General features: G+C 46.5%; 1 protein-coding gene across 5 annotated transcripts in view; it reads right to left on the reverse strand.

The window, feature by feature from the left end:
• NAV2 (neuron navigator 2) overlaps nt 1–21,729 on the reverse strand; it is a 383,040-nt gene that overhangs the window by 220,183 nt on the left and 141,128 nt on the right. For all 5 annotated transcript variants that reach the window (XM_028117715.2, XM_028117716.2, XM_088017420.1 and 2 more), the window contains exon 4: nt 7,873–7,945. In XM_028117715.2, the coding sequence (XP_027973516.1) occupies nt 7,873–7,945 (73 nt within the window). The remainder of the gene's footprint in view (nt 1–7,872; nt 7,946–21,729) is intronic.

Below are 21,729 nucleotides of genomic sequence, written 5' to 3' on the forward strand. Positions count from 1 at the left end.
ACCCAAGTGTAATTTGTATCCAGAAAACTAAGCATATAGTGATTTTCAGTCAATTCAGTAAATTGTAATCTTAGACTATTTCCATCACCCTAAATAGAGTCCTCATGCTCATCTGCAGTCAGTCCCCAAACCCATTTCCAGGCAATATGGAATCTGCTTTCTATTTCTACAAGGTGTGTCTCTTCTGGACATTTCCTGTAAGTGGAACCATGTAATATATAGTCTTTTGCATGTGGCTCTTTCATGCAGCAGGTTTTTAGGGTGGCCCATGTTAGAGCATTTATCGTTAGTTTGTTTCTCCGTTTTGCTGAGTAATACCCCATTGTATGGATATACCACATCTTGTGTACCCGCTCCCCAGGTGGTGGACGTCTGGACTGTTTAATTTTCTTTGCAGAGCACAAAAACTGGAGAGTGGTAGATGCTCTGGTTGGGGTTGGAAGCCACACAGTTTATGCCACGGGTGGTCTACAACAGACAGGACCCAAAATAGCTAAAACTGTATTCTTTCCACATTTCCAAGAGGCATGTGTCTGTGTTCCACGAGGCCTGGTAAGCGGGCGGCACCGACAGACTAACAACAAAATCAATCGGCCCACAAGAATGTTTCCTTATGACATTTCCCAAGGTTTGGAAAAACAGTATCATATCATTTTATGCCTGATCAACTATCCTTACTCTTGAGTTCTAGAAAAAGAAAAAAGAAAAAAGAAAAAACAAAACAATGCAGACCTAGCTAGAATGGATATTACCTGGCTGGTATCTACACCTGCCTGAGAACCCTGACTGCATTTCTCTGCTTGTGGCCACTCCCATGCCCCATGAACAACCTACAGAGGCCATTTTTCAATTTCCATCAGAATTCAGTATTGCCTGGACTCTTAATTCCCTCGGGTTCTGACTGATTTCTTGGCTCCCACTGGCTGGTACGAATGTGCACCGATGCTGTACGGGATGCTGGGCATGAAGGATAGGAAAACCAGAGTTCTTTTCTTTCAGCAATACTTAAGAGAAACCTCAGGCCTGTTTTACAAAGGCATAAACACTGGAATAATCTAATACAAAGAAATTTGCTTTGTAAGGAAGAAGGGACCGGGAGCCTGCTCAGACCAGACCACGGAGTCAGAATTCCTATCGGGTTCCCTTAACCCACAGTGCTTGTCCGGCTCACCTGGAGGATTCAGGACTGTGGACTCTGTGGCATTGTTCCTCCAGATGAGCCATCTGCATAAACTATATTCACCACAGAACTTCCCACCCCATTCCCGCAGCCTGGGTCCTGCTCACCACGCCAGTCAATGGCTGGATCCACGGGGGAAGTGGGACAGATGAGGGGGTGGGAGAGCCTACAGGGCCCCCTCTGGAGAGTGACAGAATCAGGTCCACTCACTGCCAAACAGGTGATGTGGGTAGGAGGAAATGGAAATAATCCACCAGCTGCTTTTCTCCTAATGATCCAGAAAGACCTTCTGCTCTCTGGCTCAGAATAAAAGAGGAACAAGCTCAGCATCTAGGTTTCTGGCCAAACCAGGTCTGAGCTCATCAAGTCAGCAACCAACTTCACTCCAAAAGCATATACTCCTTCCTGGAGGCACCTGGAAGGATCTTCCTTTCTCTGTCCCCCCCCAATCCTCAAGGTTGATAAAGAGCTGGTCTTTGCTCCCATCATACTACCTAGGTCTTGTCTTCTGTCTAGATTTCCCACTACCTTCCTTTTCTGTCTGGTGAATGCCTATTTATCCTGTCAAACCCCGCAGAAACACCACTGCCTTGGTCAAGCCCCCTGACTGCCCAAGGCAAAGCTAGTCACTGCCTCTCTTTGTCACCACTGTGTACATACCAGTAGCCCAGCTCTCTTAATAATGGAAACTAAAGCTAATTTTGTATGACTGATACTATGCCTGGTATATAGGACGTGCCCAGCAAATGTTTGCTGAACTAAATAGGCTAGGCCTCACCCCCCAGACCTTCACTTCTCCATTACAGGAGGATGGGCTCAGGGCCAGGTGTTCTTGAAACTCCCAAGGATAAAAGCCATCCTTCCTCACAGGACAGGTTTACAGATGGTCATGACTGGTGGAGTGTGTGTTGGGGAGGGGTCTTGAAAATCACCCTGGTTAGGGTGAGGCCCAAGCTCCCATGACACCGGATGGGTCCAACTGTCTGGAACACAAGGAAGGCCTAGTCCAGGGGAAGTGTCCCAAACCAGGAGAGTCTCCATGGCGCTCCCCTGGGCCTGCAGCCTCTACCCTGGAACAAAGGCTCTCTGTGGTCCTCCATCGGGCAGGTTGGGGCAGGGCATGATCTGCTGCATTGTCTCAAGGACAGGTGCATACACCCTCCCGGGGTTCCAAACCCTGCTTTAGTCACTGGAAAAGGGCGGAGAAGTACCTATGGGGCTTTCCAACCGCTGATGTTTTTCATCATAGGAGGAGCCTCAGGGCACTCAATCGTCTTCAAAAGGAAAACAAAAAGCATTAAAACTACATTATTTCTTTAAACACAATGATGCTTTTCTAGTAATTATGCAGGTGGTTATGGGGAGTGGCAGAAAATACCAGGCCTCTGAAACAGATATGAGCAGCTTAGCCATGGCTGACCTTGTGGGCCTCCCTTTTCCAATGTGGGACTTAATATCTCTGGGCCTTGGTTTCCTCCTCTGTGTGATGGGGATAATATGAATACTGATCTCCAAGGGTTGGGGGGATTAAATAAGATACAAAACATGTACAGCACTTAGCTCAGTGACTGATACATGGGTTCTCCATAAATGGCTTCTATTTCTACAATTTAACAGTATGTCAAATGAGAGGTTTCTTATAACCCTGAAATTGAATAAAGTGAATAAAGCCGATTTCAGGATAAAAGTCTCTAAGTATCTTTCCTCTGTAAGTTCAAGGAGTTGACAAAAGTTGGGGCCAGTCACCTTCCCATAAGACTGCACTTGTCCAGAATCCGTCCTACCATTGAACACCATCATCATCCCCCAATCTCAAAAGTCAAGGTGAGAAGATCTAGAGAACTCTTTCTGCCATCTTTCTGGGCCACTGTAATGGGATTTCCCATGAATTCCACATGAATGTCCTGGAAGATGCTCTCAAGAGCCTTAACAATGTTGAAAAGAGAGGCAAAGGCCAGGTTCTTAGTAGACCCTGCTCCAGAGGTGCACTCTCTCAAAGGTCATGCTTCAAAAAATGGTCCTCCAGTTTCTGACTGTGATGATGAAGCACGGTTACACCGGCGGATTTGAAATCACGGATGGTCACAGAGCTGGGAAAATTGCTGCGAACCTCAGGTGCAGGTTAAACAAGTGTGGAGTGATGAGCCCCAGATTTGATGTATAACTCAAAGATTTAGAAAAATGGCAGAATAATCTGTTCCTGTCCACCAGTCTGGTTTCATCGTATGGACAAACTCCGCTGGCATCATGGACCATGAAGAAGCAAGGTGAGGATACACACGAGGGAAAATCCTGGGATTTCTTTTCCAGGGATGGAGGACACATGTACAAGTAAAATAAAAAGAGCAAAGAAACAACAGAAAATCTAGATGAGAAACTGTCGCAGAGTGGGGGAGGGTGGTAATGTCTGATGACCACAGAGACTGGATGTTTCCTCCCCTCAACAAGGAAAAGAAGGTGAGGTCCTCGAGCTCCTTGAAGACAAAGGAGTAGAGGCGCCAAGAGAATCACTCCAAGTCGGGTGTGGGCATTCCAGTCCCTGGTTGGACATCCACTCAGTATGAACTTGGCAGATCTGCCTCTTGGCCACCTAAGTTGGCGGGGAAAGAGGTAGAGAGAAACTGTATGGCGGGGGCTTCCAGGTGACAGAAGGACTGTTCTACCTACTCCAAGTGGAAGATGGAGCCCACACATTCCTGCCAGTGCACAATGCAGGGATGAGGAGACTGAGGTCTACGGTCTCACTAGGACCACCTTATGTGGGGACTACGAAGGGCCGGAATTGGGGCGACTGGATATAAATGCTACCCACTGAGGGCAAGCCAGAATTGCCGGACAATCTCAGGAAAGACTACTAACGTCCTGGGAGCAGCATTGGAGAAAGTCCGTGGTCCGGAGGGCATGCAGAGACTGTCGCTTGGGGACAAAAATAATTATGGCTCCCCAAGAAGAGGGCAGCAACTTCACCAGCAGCAGAATTCTGCCTGCTCTATTGGCCCCAGTCCTAGAGGCTCAGGCAAAGGAAGGAGGGGAGGAGAGGAAGAAGTCATTAGGCCCCCATCTCTCTTCAATCTTCTTCCTTTTTTGTTCTTCTATTTTTTTAATTTTTTTTTTTTTGAAAGAGAGAGTGAGTGTGCATGTGGGATGGGGGCGTGGTAGAGGGGACAGGCAGAGAAATGCGGGGCCCAATCTCACAACTTTGTGATCATAACCTGAGCCAAAATAAGAGTTGGATGCTTAACCGACTGAGCCACCCAGCCGCCCCCTTCCTTCAGTCTTCTAAAGCCACTTGCTCTGGGGCATGTGGGTGAAAAAGAGCTTTGAGCAGAATTTGAAAGACAAGTTTAAAAAGAAACAAGACCAAAACTAAAAGAAAACCTATGGAATGGGAAAAGATCTTTGCAAATGTTTTATCAGATAAAGGATTGGTATCCAAAATCTATAAAGAATTGATCAAACTCAACACCCCAAAACCACAAAATCCGGTCAAGAAATGGACAGAAGACATGAACAGACACTTCTCCAAAGAAGACATCCAAATGGCCAACAGACTCTTGAAAAAAATGCTTAACATCACTCGGCCTCAGGGAAATACAAACCAAAACCACAATGAGATACCACCTCACACCAGTCAGAATGGCTAAAATTAACAAGTCAGGAAACGACAGATGTTGGCAAGGATGCAGAGAAAGGGGAACCCTCTTACGTTGTTGGTGAGAATGCAAACTGGTACAGCCACTCTGGAAAACAGTATGGAGGTTCCTCAAAGAGTTAAAAATAGAATGACCCTATGACCCAGCAATTGCATTACTAGGTATTTATTCAAAGGATACAAACATAGTGATTCGAAGGGGCACTTGCACCCCAATATTTAGGGCAGCAATGTCCACAGTAGCCTAACTATGGAAAGAGCCCTGATGTCCATCAATAGATGAATGGATAAAGAAGATGTGGTGTATATATATATATATACATATATCTCATATATATATATAATGGAATATTACTCAGCCACCAAAATAATGAAATCTTGCCCATTTTAGTGATGTAGATGGAACTAGAGGGTATTATGCTAAGTGAAAAAGTCAGAGAAAGACAAATACCATATGATTTCACTCATGTGGAATTTAAGAAACAAAGCAAATGAACATAGGGGAAGGGAAGGAAAGATAAAATAAAATAAAAACAGAGAGGGAGGCAAACCATAAGAGACTCTTAACTCTAGGAAACAAACAGGGTTGCTGGAGGGGAGGTCGGTGGGGAGGATGGGGTAATTGGGTGATGGGCATTAAGGAGGGCACGTGATGGAATGAGCCCTGGGTGTTACATGCAACTGATGAATCACTAAATTCTACCCCTAAAACTAATAATACAGTATATGTTAATTAAATTTAAATTAAAAAAAAAAAAAACAAGACCATCATAAGCGTTAACATAAAACTGTTCTAATAATGGACCATGACTGACAAGTTATGTATTCTGGCCAAGATATCAGGAAGTGAGTCTCGACTGAGCCAGAAAAATGGGGATGGGAGGGTTCAACATCACACAGTTGGAGGCAGTTACTGAAACCACCATGAAGCCACTTCACAGGTGTGCCCCAGTGACAGATACCTCAACACACTGGTTCAGCGGGCTCTTCTATGCTCAGAGACCCCCAAGGACCATATCCTAACACAGACAAGGCTGGAGCTGAGTGTCTGCATGATAGGCCTCTGTGGGCTACACGACATCTTCTGAGACGGTGTTCTGGCCAACGAAGTTCTGAATCCTTCCTGGTTTCTTCACCTGTAGGTGACATGCCTTGATTTTATCCATCTGCTGTCCCAAAAGACACCACGAACACATGCTGTGAAATCACACAGACCTGGGTTCAGCTCTGGCTCTGCCACTCACCAGCTACAGGCTTTGAGGATGTCACTCATAACCTCTTTAAGCCAAGCTTTTGTCATCTGTAAATTCAGGCTATTATAAATTCCCACTTCAGTTGTGAATGCTGGAGCTGCTTCACATAAAAGCCCTTTTACTTATTTATTCAACAAGTATTTACTGAATAATCTATGCCTTAAGGTATAAAGAGGATGGGGTAGGTGCAGGGGGACAAATGAGGCAGAAGGCAGGACAATGTGTAGACGGCAGAGTGGCCAGGTATCACCTCCAGGCCACATGGGATGAAGCTGAGCTACATAAAGTCCACATCCCCTAGAGCCCTTTCTGCTGAGCAGGACTCTGTGCAAGTCCTTGCTGATGCTCTGTTGGTGAGCACAGGCCTGGGGCCCAGCTACTTCCAGAAACCACGAGGAGCCTGTCCCTGCCACCCACCAGCCAGCACAACTGACGCTCTACCAGAAGAAAATGATGTTCCTTGGAATGGGAATTTGCATCTCCCCACCTCTCCTTGGAAACCCCACACCAACCCCCACCACGCCCCAGCTAGGTGCGTTCCGTAGGTCATTCAGCCCAGATCTCATCCCCATGGAGGAGGGCCCATCCCCCAGGGCAAAGAGATCCTCCAAGGACCCCCTCTCAGAGCAGGGGTTAGGGCTGACCAGCTGACAGCAGCCATGGAGACCTCCCGAAGCAGTGTGTCCACCCCTGGGACAGGCCCAGCAGGTGAGAGGTCGAGTTCAGACATGGCACGACACGACAAACCCATGAGGCATCAACAGTAGCCACCCGCCCCAATACTGTTCACACAGCCAGGAAAACCAAGCTCTTACCGCGTAGCAGGGCAAAGGCAAGGAACAGGCCCCCAGTGGACCACATGTGCAAACTTACCTGTTCCACTGGGCTGTTACCTTCCTCACTGTCCCCCCTCTTCCCCACCCTGACCACCGGAGTCGTTGCTAATAGGCATCTTTTCAACAAGCAACCTTGCGCAGGAAAGGTGGTGTCATCTGAGGCCCAAACTGCTTTACCTGTTCTGGGAAAACTGGAGGCAGGTGCAGCCTAATGAGTCTGGGAGGCTGCCGGGGTCTGTGACAGCTTCTGAGCTGGTATTTACAAACAGGAGAGAGCGCAAAAGATTCCAGGGCGAGACGTTGCCTGAGGCGGCTGAGGATTCGGACCAGCCGTCTCCAGACCAATCCTTAATTGAATAGCAAACCACCAGCACATGCTAATGTGCTAATTAGCCACCCAATTGGAGTTAATTAAAAACTAATCAGGATGTCAAAATGTAGCCTCTCATTAATATATCACGTGTTTTCTTGTTTCTTTTTTTGAGCTAGGAAAAGTGTTGCTTCTTCTAAGAAAAGTAAGAGATAAGGATTCGGCATTTTTCCCTGGGAACGGTACAATTTAAATATGTGCTGTGGCTAAGTGTTCTCTCTCCCACAGATAAGGCCTGGCTTGATGATTAACTGAATTGCTAGCTGGGTGAATCAAATCAGCGTTGTTTGATTAAGCCCTCCTCCAGAGAAGCAGCCCCATCTCCGGCACTCCCTCCTCGGTGTCTAGCAGACATTGGCCGGAATGGTTGAATCTACCTTCCTGGAGTGACTTTTTAGGTGTCAAAAAGTTGGCATCCTCAAGTCTACACAGGCCTTGAGCTGCCTCAAAACCAGGAGGAAAACAAAGCCAGAAGCGCGCACCCAGCACCCTGGGCTTAACTGTATTAAAGTCAACAGTAGGTAACAGGTGGGCATTTCTAACGAAGAAAAGGCAGCTTCATGACAAGGGCTCTGACTCACCTTCTGCAGACAGTCCCTGGATGTTTATTCCCTTCGCTGCCAGGAAATTCAAGCAGGCATCTATGTTTTCAATCTAGGGGGAAAAAAAAAAAACAACGACATACATTCAATCAATTTTCAGCCTTCTCCAGAGCCATCTTTTATCAGGAACAAAGGGTGATGTCAGAGAGAGGGTTCACTGTGCATTTCTTAAGGTTCTCAACGAGGAGAACGACGTGCAAGCAGCAGATGGATGGATGGATGGATGGGTGCAGGTCAGGACTCTTTGTCTGTACTTGCACAAGAACAAGTTACCTAATATCCCAACCACACAGTTCCAGAAGTCGAGGCCCTGGCTTGCTCATGGCTGCCAAAAATAACTAGAGTGGAATGAGAGAGCCTATGTGCAGCACTGTCACTAGAGCTACCCTGAAAATTTGAGCAGCTGGGCACGAAGGGGACAGTAGACCCACCCGTCCACCAGCAGCTGGGAGAGATTTCCAGCACCAAGGGGGCACGCCGTCCAATGTGAAAACAGTGAATGGGAGTTTCAGCAGGGCCCTGGGCCGAGCTTACTCACAAAAGTCTCAGGATGGCTGGCATTGCCGATGATGAGGGAGGGCTGCAACCTCAGTGAGCCCCTCTGTCCTTTGTGTTCTCTGTGACAAGAAGGAACCCACCTGCCAGAGTCTGGGAGGCCTCCCAGGCTTGCCAGGCTGATGCCACGGCCAAGGGCAAGCAAACATCCAGCCCTCAGGAAAGAACAATTAGGTCATTCCCAAAGGTCTGATTTGACTTCACTTGTCAGGGCTAATGATTTTTTGGTCTACAGGAAAATGTTCAGGCTCAATTAATGTCAATGGTGACCATAAATAAAAGAAACTGCTTTTGACTTGGCACAAGGATCTTTGAATTTCACACAGTTTGCATTTCACAGTGGAAGACCTCCCCACCCCCACCCCACCCCCGACTTCCTCCGCTCCTATGCTCCGTCAGCATTCTTATACATTCAAACGGGTGTTTAACCCATAGGGTTTATCTTGAATAAATGACTGTTTTTCAGTGTCCATGTGACCGTTCTCCACCCCCCCACCCCAAGCGATCTTTCTGAAGGCGACTTCATAGCCACGGAGTGAGGCATCTACAGTGTAAGAGCTCTAATTTGAGTAGAGTCTGGCTCCAAGGCAGTCTTCCTGAAATGCATGTCCTTCTTCCCCCATGTCTGGCATTTTCCTTCTCTGTTCTCAGTCTTCAGACCTTCCAAATACAAATTTAAGCTACGGGGGCAGCTGAATAAAACTGCACTGGTTCTCAGACTCCACTCCACCCTGAGCCTGAGGCTGTTCCTTCCTTGCACTTTTTAGCATGGGTTCCCATCTCTCTCCCAGCCTCCAGTTCACCCTCAAAGATCCTCGTCTGGGAGACTTTTTTTTTTCCCATCTCTAGGAAAAGGGGCAAAATGCAATTTCCTGCAAACTAAATAAATGCTGATGTTATGGATTATGCCTGCCACCATTGCAGAAAATCATTTCTTATAAAAGCGGAGGAAAAGAGAGATTGCTTTTAACTCTTCCTTCCTTCCAAGCCACGACTGACGATGACAAGCAGGTGCCACCATCATGGAGGGCGGGGGCGGGCAGCGGTGAGATAGAAGGAAGAGAATGGCGGGGAGGGGCCCTGTGGAAGGTGTTTTGAAGCAATCTGCTTACATTTTAAGTAATCAAAATTAGATCTCTAAATGCTATTTCCCCCTGTTACAAAACCCTGCTTTTGAGAAAAACAGTTTGAGTCCTTATTTCCGCAACTGTACACAATGATAATGTACCAAAACCACACAAAAGGATCTGCTGCCCCCACGGAGAGGCACTAATATTTAAATCATGACAAAATTATAAAATTCTTCGACCCCTTTTTCCTTTGAAAAGTCCTATCCTGCTTTTTCAGTGTATCTTGCACATGGCTGATAAGTGAGGTTTTGGCAATTATGGCCCCGTGAGAATTGAGATAAAGAAAAAGCCAACCGCCAGGAATCTGTTAATGTAAAATCAGAAATAGCATACTTGGTATCTACCTTGGCAAGCATCATGGAGGTGTGCTGACGTGGGTAGGTTAAGTTTTTTCAACAACAGAGCAGTAGCGTAGCATTGATTTAAAAAAAAAAAAAAGACACCCACCAACATAATCAAGAAAAGCACTGCTTGTTGTACTACAACATTGTAATTCTATAGCTATTTCCTTCGAAGGAGCATAAAACACATTTACCTGGCACACTCATGGAGCATTCAATGCATACAGTATCATTTAAAGTACATGGGAATTTCTTCCTGCAAGGCTAGCCCTTGGTTCATTTCAATTCGGCCATCTACTGGGCTTTGTTTTAACGTTAAATTCTACTAAAGGAATGAATAATTATAAATAGGTTACCTGGATGACTTCTTCCTCCTGTTGCTTTTTTATTTTTTTAATCTTTTTTTTTTTTTTTTTTTTTTTTGACAGAGAGAGACATAGCGAGAGAGGGAACACAAGCAGGGGTAGTGGGAGAGGGAGAAGCAGGCTTCCTGCCGAGCAGGGAGCCCCATGCGGGGCTCGATCCCAGGGTCCTGGGATCATGACCTGAGCCAAAGGGGAGCCACCCAGGTGCCCCTCCTGTTGCTTTTTAAAATCCCTATCATTCTTTCAAAGAATTTCAAGATCAGTTCTCCACAGGGCAGGGACAGTGCAGGAGAAGGGGTAATAATGTTGCCACCCCCAAGGGACATCTGGCAACACTCTGTGTTCTCACAATTTTGGGGATGCCACCAAAATCTAGTGGGTAGAGGCCAAGGATGCTGCTGAACATCCTACAGTGCATATAACGTTGAAAAATCCCACCCAAAGGGTCAATAGTACCAAGCCTGAGAAACCTGTGATTCTTTTTATCAATCAATATAATTGTGTAGATGCCTGCTGTGTTGCATACACTGTGCTGGATTCTTCTGACCATGTTGGAGCAGAGTCCTCCACCCTGTGCAGGAGCCCACACTTCCATAACACTTCTCTTTTGGGTCCACACACCCCAACTCCCAGCCATGTCAGGGAGAATCAGAGCACACAGGACAAAGGAAACATCGGGACCTCCCTTCGTTAGGTGGAGAGAGAAGGCCTAGGGGCACCAAGAACGCTTTCTCCTAAAGAGGAGATAAAGCAGGGAGCAGTATCTGGATGGTTGGGTTGCACTCCCGGAGTATGTTAAAACTAAAAATAAGAACTTGGGTCATCATTTAAAAGACAATTCATAAGCTCATCAAGCGCCTTGAATTTTGTTCCCTCTACTATGATTTTTCTGCTTAAAGGAGTTCAAAAAACATTCCTCAAGCCTCAAATCCACTCTTTAATAATGTTCCGTTAAGGTTAAAAATCACTCCTGACACGGCTGCTGAGACCCACGCTCTTTTCATCTGCACCCCGGGAAGAGAGCAGGGCTGGGAAGCAGAATAGGGTCAGATGTGGATTCCAACCTCCTGGCTTCACTTGGAATGAGATCAGAAGGGGAGAATGTTTCTTTGATCCAGCGTCTCTTGTGACTGAAATTCACCTTAAGGTTTTCTTCCAAGTACCATACAGGTAAACAACCAGTCCATCCCCCTGCACTGCTGAAACTGCAAACTGCCACCACACTGGGTGAGGGGACTGGCCCGGGCACTCATTACAGCACAAGGATGTCCTCGTGCCCGTCGTTAATGAGCCCTGTGGCTCATGTGCTATCCAGACACACAGTGCAAGAGGCGGATCTGATTAAAGCTGGGAATGCAGAGTGATGGGAAAGGCAAAGTATGTAAATACGACCAAAGTCGTTCATTAACACATAGCAGCCAATATAAACTACTTTCCAAAATTAGCTGGCAAAAATCTGTGCAAAGCCTGACATTCCAGTGTTGCCGAGGGGGGCGGGAGCCGCACTTCGCGCCAGGGGAGAAGGCAGTTGGAGTTGTTGCTGCCATAGGAATGGGTCTGAGAGCGCTGGGAAGGAGTTCCTGGAGTTTTAGCTGGGCTGGAGGTAGAAAGCCCAGAAGTGGGACCAGAACGTGGCTTGGAGACCCTGGGAGCAGGATGGGGCTGGCTGCAGGTGTGCGTGGAGTCAGGGGACAAACGAAGACCAAGACGCACTTGTGCAGCCTTCCCTTTGTTTGGGGCCATCCACCATGTGCCATCCGTGATGATCCAGGAGAGAAAGGCTACAGTGGAGGCTCCCTCCCAGTCTCAGCCGGGATCTCCATCACAAAGTTGGATAGTTGCCTCAACAATCTCTGAACGTGAGGCTTGCAGGGCAACTTCCGTGGACTGTGTATGTTGTAGTCTTTGCTTCCTGAGTCCAAGAGCACATCTCCACTCAGGATAACCAGGGAGCAAGGAAAATCAAAACAAATGCCAAACAACTGGAAAGAGAAGGGGGAGGGATGGGAGGCAAATGGAAAACTTCACATTTCAACCATGATTAAGGCTGGACTGGGTCTCATGATAAAGTAAAATATGCAAACCTCGGAAGAACGCTGTATATCTCCTCTGTAGCTTAGAGACTGATCAAATACCATCTGTTGTGGCAGTTGTCATGGCAGCATTTTTCTCTGAATACCAGGGTAGCTGAGTGCAAAGCGCATGAAAATGATTAATGCAAATGAAGACCATCTCTCTGGGCACTACCTGGCCCAAGGGGAAGATGGGGCTCCGGGCATGCGGGTAAACGGGGCACTAGTTTTCATGAGTTAAGAGTTTCTGACTGAGCCCCTTGGAGATCTCCATCCTGGGAGGAGAGGCAAACAGCTGCTGCATTAAAGTCAGGCATGCTTACAGCCATTTTTTAAAAGTCATGAAATACCCAGAGCCTAGGGAATGGTAGACCCGGACCCCAGACAAGGCTGAGTAAGAACTTGCAAGTTCTGGGCACTTTAAAAGCACAGTGCAGCTTCTCCAGGAGCCTCATACATCAGCGCAAACAACTTCCTTCCAGAAGTGTGAACCTCACACCTGATGCTGCTACTTGTCAACAAAAATAATCATTCATCCATTCATTATCCATTCCTTGACCCCTATCTACTGAACACCTAATTGGGTATACAGTGGTGAATAATCCCTGACCTCACAGAAGGGGACAGTTTAGCATAGAGAACTGGGCATTAAGTCAATAATGCACAAGTAAGTACAGACAACATCTGTCATGTACTAGAAGACCTCATCGAGCCAGAGGATTGGTGAGGGGGGTTGGATAAAAAAAAAAAAAAAATTTAAGAAAAGTTTTTTTTTTTTTAAAGACTTTATTTATTTATTTGCCAGAGAGAGAGAGAGAGAGACAGACAGACAGACAGCAAGCACAACCAGGGGGAGTGGCAGGCAGAGGGAGAAGCAGGCTCCCCCCTGAGTAAGGAGCCCGATGCGGGACTCAATCCCAGGACCCTGAGATCATGACCTGAGCCGAAGGCAGATGCTTAACCGACTGAGCCACCCAGGTGCCCCTGAATAAAAATTTCCTAAGGAAGAGACAGCATGTAGGTTCAAAGAGACAGGGCTTTTTGTCCATCTGCTCACTGATACAGCCCCAGGCACCTAGAACAGTGAGCAGCGCATCGGAGATACTCAAGATTTGCTGACTGAAGGGGAATTTGAGCTGAGACCTGAGAGTCAGCTGGACACTGAGAGTGGGGAGACAAACTATACCAAACCTAGTAAACCTAAGGCTTAAGAGATTCCACGCAGGATGCTGCATACCATGTGCTGGTAACCACAAGAGGATCAAAATGGCTGAAGGCCAGCAGGCAGGGGAGAAGAGGTAGGAGACAGGACACTGAGCAAGAGTAGAGGGCTGGCCACACAGGGCCACATTCAAGAGCTCACAGGAGAAGGCAGGGGTCCTCCCAATTCTTAGGGAAGCCTTGAATTGTACTATCTCCCCAACCATTACTGGGGCAATAGCAGCCAGGCCAAGCCCTTCCAGTCTGAGAGCTTGAGGATGGGCTATTTTGGGTCTAGCATGGCTCAACCGGTGTCCTTGAAGTGGGAGCTTCAGTGACACCTGCGCTGGGCATGGAGACAGGGAGGGATGGGAAGGGGAGGTCAGCATCTGTGGTCACATGTACTAGGAAGGTCGGCTTCCTAACCAACAGGCCTCCATGCCTTTTGGACACCCCTTTCCTCTGCCCCTTTCCAAAAATAAAAATAGAAAAGAGGAAGGAAAAAAAAAAAAAGGAAATCCAATCATGAAACCAAACCAAAAAGCAAAATGAACTTTGGGGAAATGCTTCTCCTAAATGCCTGTCTCCATCTGCGTTGTCTTTTTCCTCTGCGTTCCTAGGTCATGACCTGATGCAGGATTTGTCCAGCTGAATTTTATTTGGACACCTCTATCAGTGCTGGAGCCCAGCATCATCATCCCATGATCACATGGCTCAGAGGCCACAGTGTGGTCCTGGAGACACAGTTCCATGGGACTGAGCTGGTGGGGCGTGGCCATTACGATTTTCATTTTAGGAGACCTCAGAAATGAGGGAACTATATGGTGGCACTTCAAATTCTCTTAGGTGCGGAGATATTCAAGAGCATCTCCCCCTGTGAACCCTGAAGTTGCCGCTTGTTTGGCTGATGCATGTAGCCATCCTAGCCCCAAAGCACAAGGGGCTCCACCCCTTATGTCCCATCTTTGGCCATTCAGCACATGAGCTCTAGCTTTCTTGGCAGCTTTGACACAGAAAGTTGAAGAATGTGGGACTCGGGCTAGATGGGGCTTCAGTCTGTTTCTCTTGCTGCTTTAATGCCTTGCCCAGATCCTTCCTTTAATTTGGCAATGTTATCCACCTTATTGTATATAATATAACTTCAGCTTTCCAAGATGTTGTCAAGAGTTCCTTAAAAAAAAAAAAAAAAGGCTTTATAGGAGTCTCTCTGCTGTTACAGCAAATGGGTAAGTCCATATGGATAAAAAAAATTCTCTTTAGAGAAAAAAAAATTGAAAACAAGAATCTCAAATTCCTCCAGTGACTATCTTTCTCCACTTCGCTTCCAAATGCTTAGAATGCTTCATTTTCCTATTATATTCTGACTTCTCAATTTCTCCCTCGAGACAAAGAGAAATCTGGAAAGGGAGGTGTAGCTAAAGTTCTAGAAATCTGTCCTGACTCTGGCGGCTCCCATAATGAACCCTGACAGTCGAGCTCTGCGAGTGCCCCCAGGTAGAGAGGAGGGGGACAGCTCCACGGGGGATCAGCACGGTCGGAAAGGCCCAGCGGCTCCCCGCATGCGCGTTTGTCCAGCATGCCACTGCTGACATCATCTCCCCGCTCCAGTTTCAGAGTCATGCTGGCTCGCTTTGTAGTCCTCCCCACAAAGGGACTGTTCCAAGGTGAGGCCTCCGAGTTAGGAGGTAGATACAAATGCTAGAGGGGAGTGAGCGGAGCTTAAGGAGTGGTATTCAGGGACATAACACAGGCTTTGGAGTCAGACAAATCTGGGTTCCAATCCTGATTCTGCCACTGACGAAATGAAACTAAGTTTCCTCAGGGGCCTGACCTATCGAATGGGCATTGCAACACCTGTATCACAGGGCGGGGAGTGTGTGGTCATTCTGAGAGAGGAGGTATGTGTGGTGCTCAGTAAGTGCCCCATAACTGGCAGTGTTTGTCACTATGTTGTAATTTTTGACATGGCGTCTCTGGGCTATACTTCTAAGGCCACGATATACCCCGAGCTATGTCTGGAGTTGGCCCCTGGCAAAGCAGAGTTCGACAAGCTTACCTGGGCTGCCTTCCATCTGCTCCTGGCTCTCTCCTCAAGCCCAGCTATCCGGGACTCTGGGGTCCTCTCCACCACCTAACGTCCAGCCTCTGTCTGGGCAAGCCCACTCTCAAAAAGACAGCAGTAAACTAATTCACACCAGGGCAGAAGAACTGCTGCTGGCTTCCCCTGGGTTGCCTCTCCCACTGGTACCTGTATTCCATCACAATTATTAGATGACAGTTATCGGTCAGAAGAATCTGGGCTCTGGAATCCTCTGCACTGGATTCTGGTTCCCTCACAGACTACCCACGAGACCCTAGCAAAATGAGTTAACTGCTTCAAGTCTCAACTTCATCTAGAACGCAGGAATGTATAGAACTATCTCAACAGAGATACTGAGGCAGAGATGGGTTAAGCTGGGTCAAGGGTCTGGAATTTTACCTACCAGAGCTTTTTTTTTTTTTTTTTTTACCTACCAGAGCTTTAAAAGATTCTTTCTTCATGCAATTCTATAGTGGCAGAATATTAGAGATCACCGGCCTCTCCAGAAAGTGAAGGATCATTTGAGTTTGCGAGACACTCAGAGGCTCGCTACATTGCACAACACTTGTATGGTCTCTCTATGAATGGGTTCCTTGTAGCTAGAATTCATTTCAACGCTGTTAGAATCAGCACTTTCTGTCCCAAAAGATTTCTGGTCAAACTCTCCTTTACTAAGTTACATTAAAAAAAACCCTAACACAGCAGACAAATAGTTTCGTTAAGAGGGAGCAATGATCTTTTGCGGAAAACCCTGGCTTTTCCTACAGAGAAGGGTACAAACTCAGATGCCAACTTCAACAATGAAGTCCTGCCTTCTGGACCTCAAACGTGTGGCTGCCTCTTGAACCAAAAGAGAAGTGCGGTACCGTGGACATGTGCTAGGGAATTTCACTCAGGAACTAACTAAAACTTGGTAGCCTCATTCATTCTTTGATTAATAATGACTATTTACTCTCTTGCAGCTTCTGCTCCAGGGGAAGAGGAAACAGAGGTGACAAGACAGCGTGGTCCGTCCTCACGTGGCAGACAGCCTCCTACACAAAAGCAGACTTGAAGCAAATATCTCCCCACGAAACACAGATCCCAAACGTGGGAAGGGTTGACTTACACCTATCAATTCACCAACTCAAAGCCTGACATGGACTCACTATGCTCTTTTCAGTCTGGTTCTTTTTGTATCTTGGCCATATTTATATCCCTAAGCCACAAAGGCTTCAAGAGGCAGAAGAGAAACATAATATAAAACAAAGCAGCTGATCTTTGATACACTCCATGAGTGCAGCAAATCCTCCGTTTTGGAAGTACCACTAGAATAGGTCATTTTACCCACAGAGCAAATATATATACAGGAACAGTGTAATGGGACCCTTTGCAGATGAAGGCCAAGAGCCAGATATGCCCCCCAGTTTGGTGGCCCGTTCCCTCATACCAGCCTGTGAGTACAGTTTTGTGATTCCGCCAGTTCACCATTATCTGTAGCTATGGTTCTTCTGAGCTGCTCTCAAGCAGTCAGCCCATGGATTTCAACCCTGTAATTCCAAGGAAGAACACTGCAAGAAACACCCTGGCAGCATCAATAAGCAGGAAAGCAAAGCCATGCAGAGTACCTTAATGCCCAGTTCAGAATCCTGCAAGGCTTTGCCCTCCCACTGGTGAAAGCTGGGATGAAGGCATCTGCTCTACCATCCTATGCCTGCAAACATCACCCTGTCGTGTTCTTTTCTGCGGGAGATGGAATTTAAAACTTGCCCTTCCCTTTCCACTCCAATTCCAGATGCTGCTAGCAATTAGTGGGTCACTATTATATGCCAGGCACACTACTACCTTTCATATACATTATCTCAATCTGTTTTTTTTTTTTTTTTATCTCAAGCTGTTAGTCGATATGGCTACAGAGCACAGCTGGATTCTAGATCGCTGGCGATGATTCATATATAAATGGGGAGATTTTGCAAGTAGTACACAAAATATACCAAGACACTAGATTTGACTAATGGTTTCAAATTCTAAAACTTGTGACCTAAGCAAAAAGCTACATGCTAACCAATCAGAAGTCATATGGTATCAAAAATTAAGAATACTATGAATAATTAAAATAATTCTCCACTCTGCTTACTGCCATAGGCAGAATGTCAGAGGCACCAAGTCCGCTGGAAGAAGAGAACAGACTAGACAAGGAAGGTCTCTATTACAGGATACCCTTGAGCTTTCCAAGGCTACAAGATATCTAATGCACCTGGGAAGAAGTAGTGACAATTTTTAACTTGTCATATAATGCTAATTTCTGTTACTATTTCTGTCCTTGTCAAGTATTCAGTTGAACCAGATAAGACTGCAATTTTTTGGAGGTAAAAAACGGTTAAATATTGGCCATTTCGTACGATTTTTACCTATATTATTAGGAAGATACGCCCCCCCAAAGGCTAAAATTAAACTGTTGGGGGACTATAAAAATAGAGCGCTTTAGAGCTATTCATAAATAAAGCATCTGTACATCTGAAACTCAGAATAAAATCTCTGCAAGTCTCTCTGAAAGGAGTCTCACAAGACAGAGGGAAAACATCAAGTCAAAGGAAACACCCCATCTGCAGGTTAACCCCTTAAAAGACCCTCTGCTTTAGTTAGAGCTTCCACTGCAGGATCCCCTTAGGGAAGCAGGATGGGGCCTGGAAAAGGCTCTAATTCCCAGTTGATTTCTCTCAAAATCTCCCAGGAAAGGGAACTAGGCATCCTTCACAACAGTGAAGAGAATCCAGGCTGCCTGGATTTCCTCCTCTCGTCTTCCCACTCCTTCAGAGGAAAGTGTGAGAAAGAAGAGATTTTGCCACCCACTCCCATCAGCCGCATCGTGACTGGAGCCCTTACTGAGAGGAAATTTTACCCTCCCAGAGAGACGGGACCAGAGGAGATGTCTGTGGATTTCTCAGCTCCTTGGCTATCTTTGGGTAAGGTCCTTGATTTCCCTGAGCCTCAGTTTTCCTTTCAGAAAAATGGGCATAATTATCCCTTTCTCAAAAGCCTTACAGAGACCTTCCGAGAAACTAATTTTTTTATTTACGTGCTCAGAAAACACGAAGCACTGGGATAAATTCTTTTGCATAATTATTATTTCAGTTCATTTTCACCAGTAGATGAGGTAGACCTATCACCATTTTCCAGATGGGGAAATGGAGGCTCTACAGTGCGCTTCTAAAACTGCAGTTATTCAATACATCGTAGAGTTGGAATCAGAACACTTAATGGAAAGAGGTTTAAAGCTGTGAAGCCCTCTACAAACATGGACTGTTAACAACCAAATGGCAAGAGCTTCACTATTGTTCTGGATCACTCTGTTTGGTCACCTCTCCTACGCTGGGACTTCGGCTGTGTGACCAGGCCAGTCATCAGTCCCTCCAAACCAAATCTCATCTTCATATCAAAAGGATTAAGGACACTTCACGGAGGAAGGAGGTGACTTTCCACACATTCTTTTGTACATGTTTTGTGGGAGATATTTATGTTCCTTTTCTAGTGTTTGAAATCTTCAGGAGCAGAAATTATTAATATAAACACTTATGGGCATTATTTTGACGTCAAAATGCTCCCCAAACAAGGATCTTTCAAACGCCCATATGCCAGGGCTTAGGATCCCTGAGGAAGTTCATGACACTCCTAAGAATACAATAGTTTGGGGATCACAAACCTCAGGTGTGTGTAAGGGGCAGGCAGGTAACAAATGAATAACAAAATCTGCACATAAGACAATAGGGAATGGTGGGAGACTGGATAAGCACAGCCCACACCCCTCTCTCGGGGCAGTGCTACCTGGGTTTAGCCAATCTTGGCCTGAGGAGTATCAACCCAGCACTGGCAGATGAGGGGAAGGGGGAAGGGGGAAGGGGGAAGGGGGAAGGGGGAAGGGGGAAGGGGGAAGAGAAGGGAAGGGAAGGGAAGGGAAGGGAAGGGAAGGGAAGGGAAGGCAAGGGAAGGCAAGGGGGAAGGGAAAGGAAAGGAAGGGATGGGGGAAGGGAAGGGAAGGGAAGGGGGAGGGGAAGGGAGGGGAAGGGAAGGGAAGGGGGAAGGGGGAAGGGAAGGGAAGGGAAGGGGGAAGGGAAGGGAAGGGAGGGGAAGGGGGAAGGGAAGGGGGAAGGGAAAGGAAGGGGGAAGGGAAGGGAAGAGAGAAGGGGGAAGGGAAGGGGGAAGGGAAGGGAAGGGGGAAGGGAAGGGGGAAGGGAAGGGAAGGGAAGGGGGAAGGGAAGGGAGAAGGGAAGGGGGAAGGGAAGGGAGAAGGGGGAAGGGAAGGGAAGGGAAGGGAAGGATGAAGAAAAAGAACGAACGAATGAAAGAAAGGAAGGAAGGAAGGAAGAAAGGAAAAGAAAAGAAAAAAAAGAAAAAGCTGGAAGATCAATTTTTATTAAGTACATTGATTTTCATCTAACTATCAGCATCGATTCAGTTTCTTTTTTGTTTTAAAAGGTCTTCTGGCACCTGACTTCAGCTTGTTGGCCACCGTCCTCCTCTCTTTGCTGAGGTTGAGCACACAAGCATTCACCTACTGACCAGTCCCCAACACACAGATGCCATAGGCTAACCGTGCCTTAACCAAGTGCAAATAGGAAGTCCTTGCTCAGTTCTGCTTCACGGAAAGATAAAAAAAAAAAAAACCACACAGAAAACACACATACAAAAACACCCCTTTGAAGCTAGGCTGAAACATAAGAACTGCATGAAGACATACGCAAGGAGGTGGGTCCAAGCATGAGGCCCAGATGGCTGTTCTATAAACCACAATCTACATGGTTATAAATCACCAATCTCTCTTTTAGCTCAAGAAAATGTGTAGCTATTCTCCCTCCACATATCCTCACATTTGCTAAGTTCTTTAACCTTACTGAGCACCACGTTGCCATTGACAGTGCCTCAGTCCCCAGGTGTGCTGAGCATTTCTTTAGTAAATATTCACTGAGCATCTACCAGGTGCCAGGCCATATGGACAGATGGACAGATGCAACAGCGCCCTCAAAGATATTATCGTCTACTGGGATACAGGCAGTAAAGTACAATGTGCTAGAGGATTGTCGCTTCCATTTTTCAATAGAGGAAACCAAGGATCACTCAGGTTAAGTGAGCTAGAAGGGATAGAGAACGCGTGTGCAGACTCCAAGACCATGGCCATGCGCACAATTCATATCTGGTCCATTTAGAGCTTACTACAGTTCTCAGACAAAGCATCTTAGCCTTTCCAAGAAAGCAAAATGACTGGCTCATTCAAAATCCTTAAATTTAAATAAACCCTTTATTTTTTTTTTTAAAGATTTTATTTATTTATTTATTTGACAGAGACAGAGAGAGCGAGAGCAGGAACACAAGTAGGGGGAGTGGGAGAGGGAGAAGCAGGCTTCCTGCCGAGCAGGGAGCCCGATGCGGGGCTCGATCCCAGGACCCTAGGATCATGACCTGAGCCGAAGGCAGACACTTAATGACAGCCACCCAGGCGCCCCTAAATAAACCCTTTAGAGATACCATTAATTTTTTTTAAAATTTTAAACAACTTTGCAAGCTAATTTACTTTTACATGTATGTTTGCACAGGCAGAGCCCTAAAGAGGCTTTTTGTACTTGGCTTAAAGACAACTGTTGGCCAAGTGTGGTCACCAGACCAGCAGCATCAGCATGGCACCCAAGATTTGCTCATTTAAAAATGCAAATACTCCAGCCCCACCCCAGGCCTCATGAATCAGCAGCTCTGGGGGTGGGGCCCAGCACTGTTGGGACAAGCCCTCCAGGTGACTCTCCTGCACACTCAGGCTGGGAAGGCTCTGCCCTGGGAGGCTTTGCCAAACCAAACGCTACTTCTCTCATCAATGAAAATAATCTGCTCGGGGTCGGCGGGGGGGTGGGGGTCTTTTCCACATGCCTTCATAACTAAGTTAAAATATAAAATCGTGAGAGAGAAGATTGGAGAGAATTTCTTGGCTTAGGACAACTCAAGTTTCTTTACAGCATTTAAAAATACAAAATACATATTACATATCTGACATAATGAAATTTCATGCATGACATCACCCCCACTCTCTGGGCAGTTCCTGGACAGTTAGGCCATTAAGTGTTTAAG

This window comes from Eumetopias jubatus, unplaced genomic scaffold, assembly GCF_037043125.1.
Source record: "Eumetopias jubatus isolate StellerSeaLion01/CBP00866 unplaced genomic scaffold, mEumJub1_p1.0 scaffold_13, whole genome shotgun sequence".
Classification (NCBI taxonomy): Eukaryota; Metazoa; Chordata; class Mammalia; order Carnivora; family Otariidae; genus Eumetopias; species Eumetopias jubatus.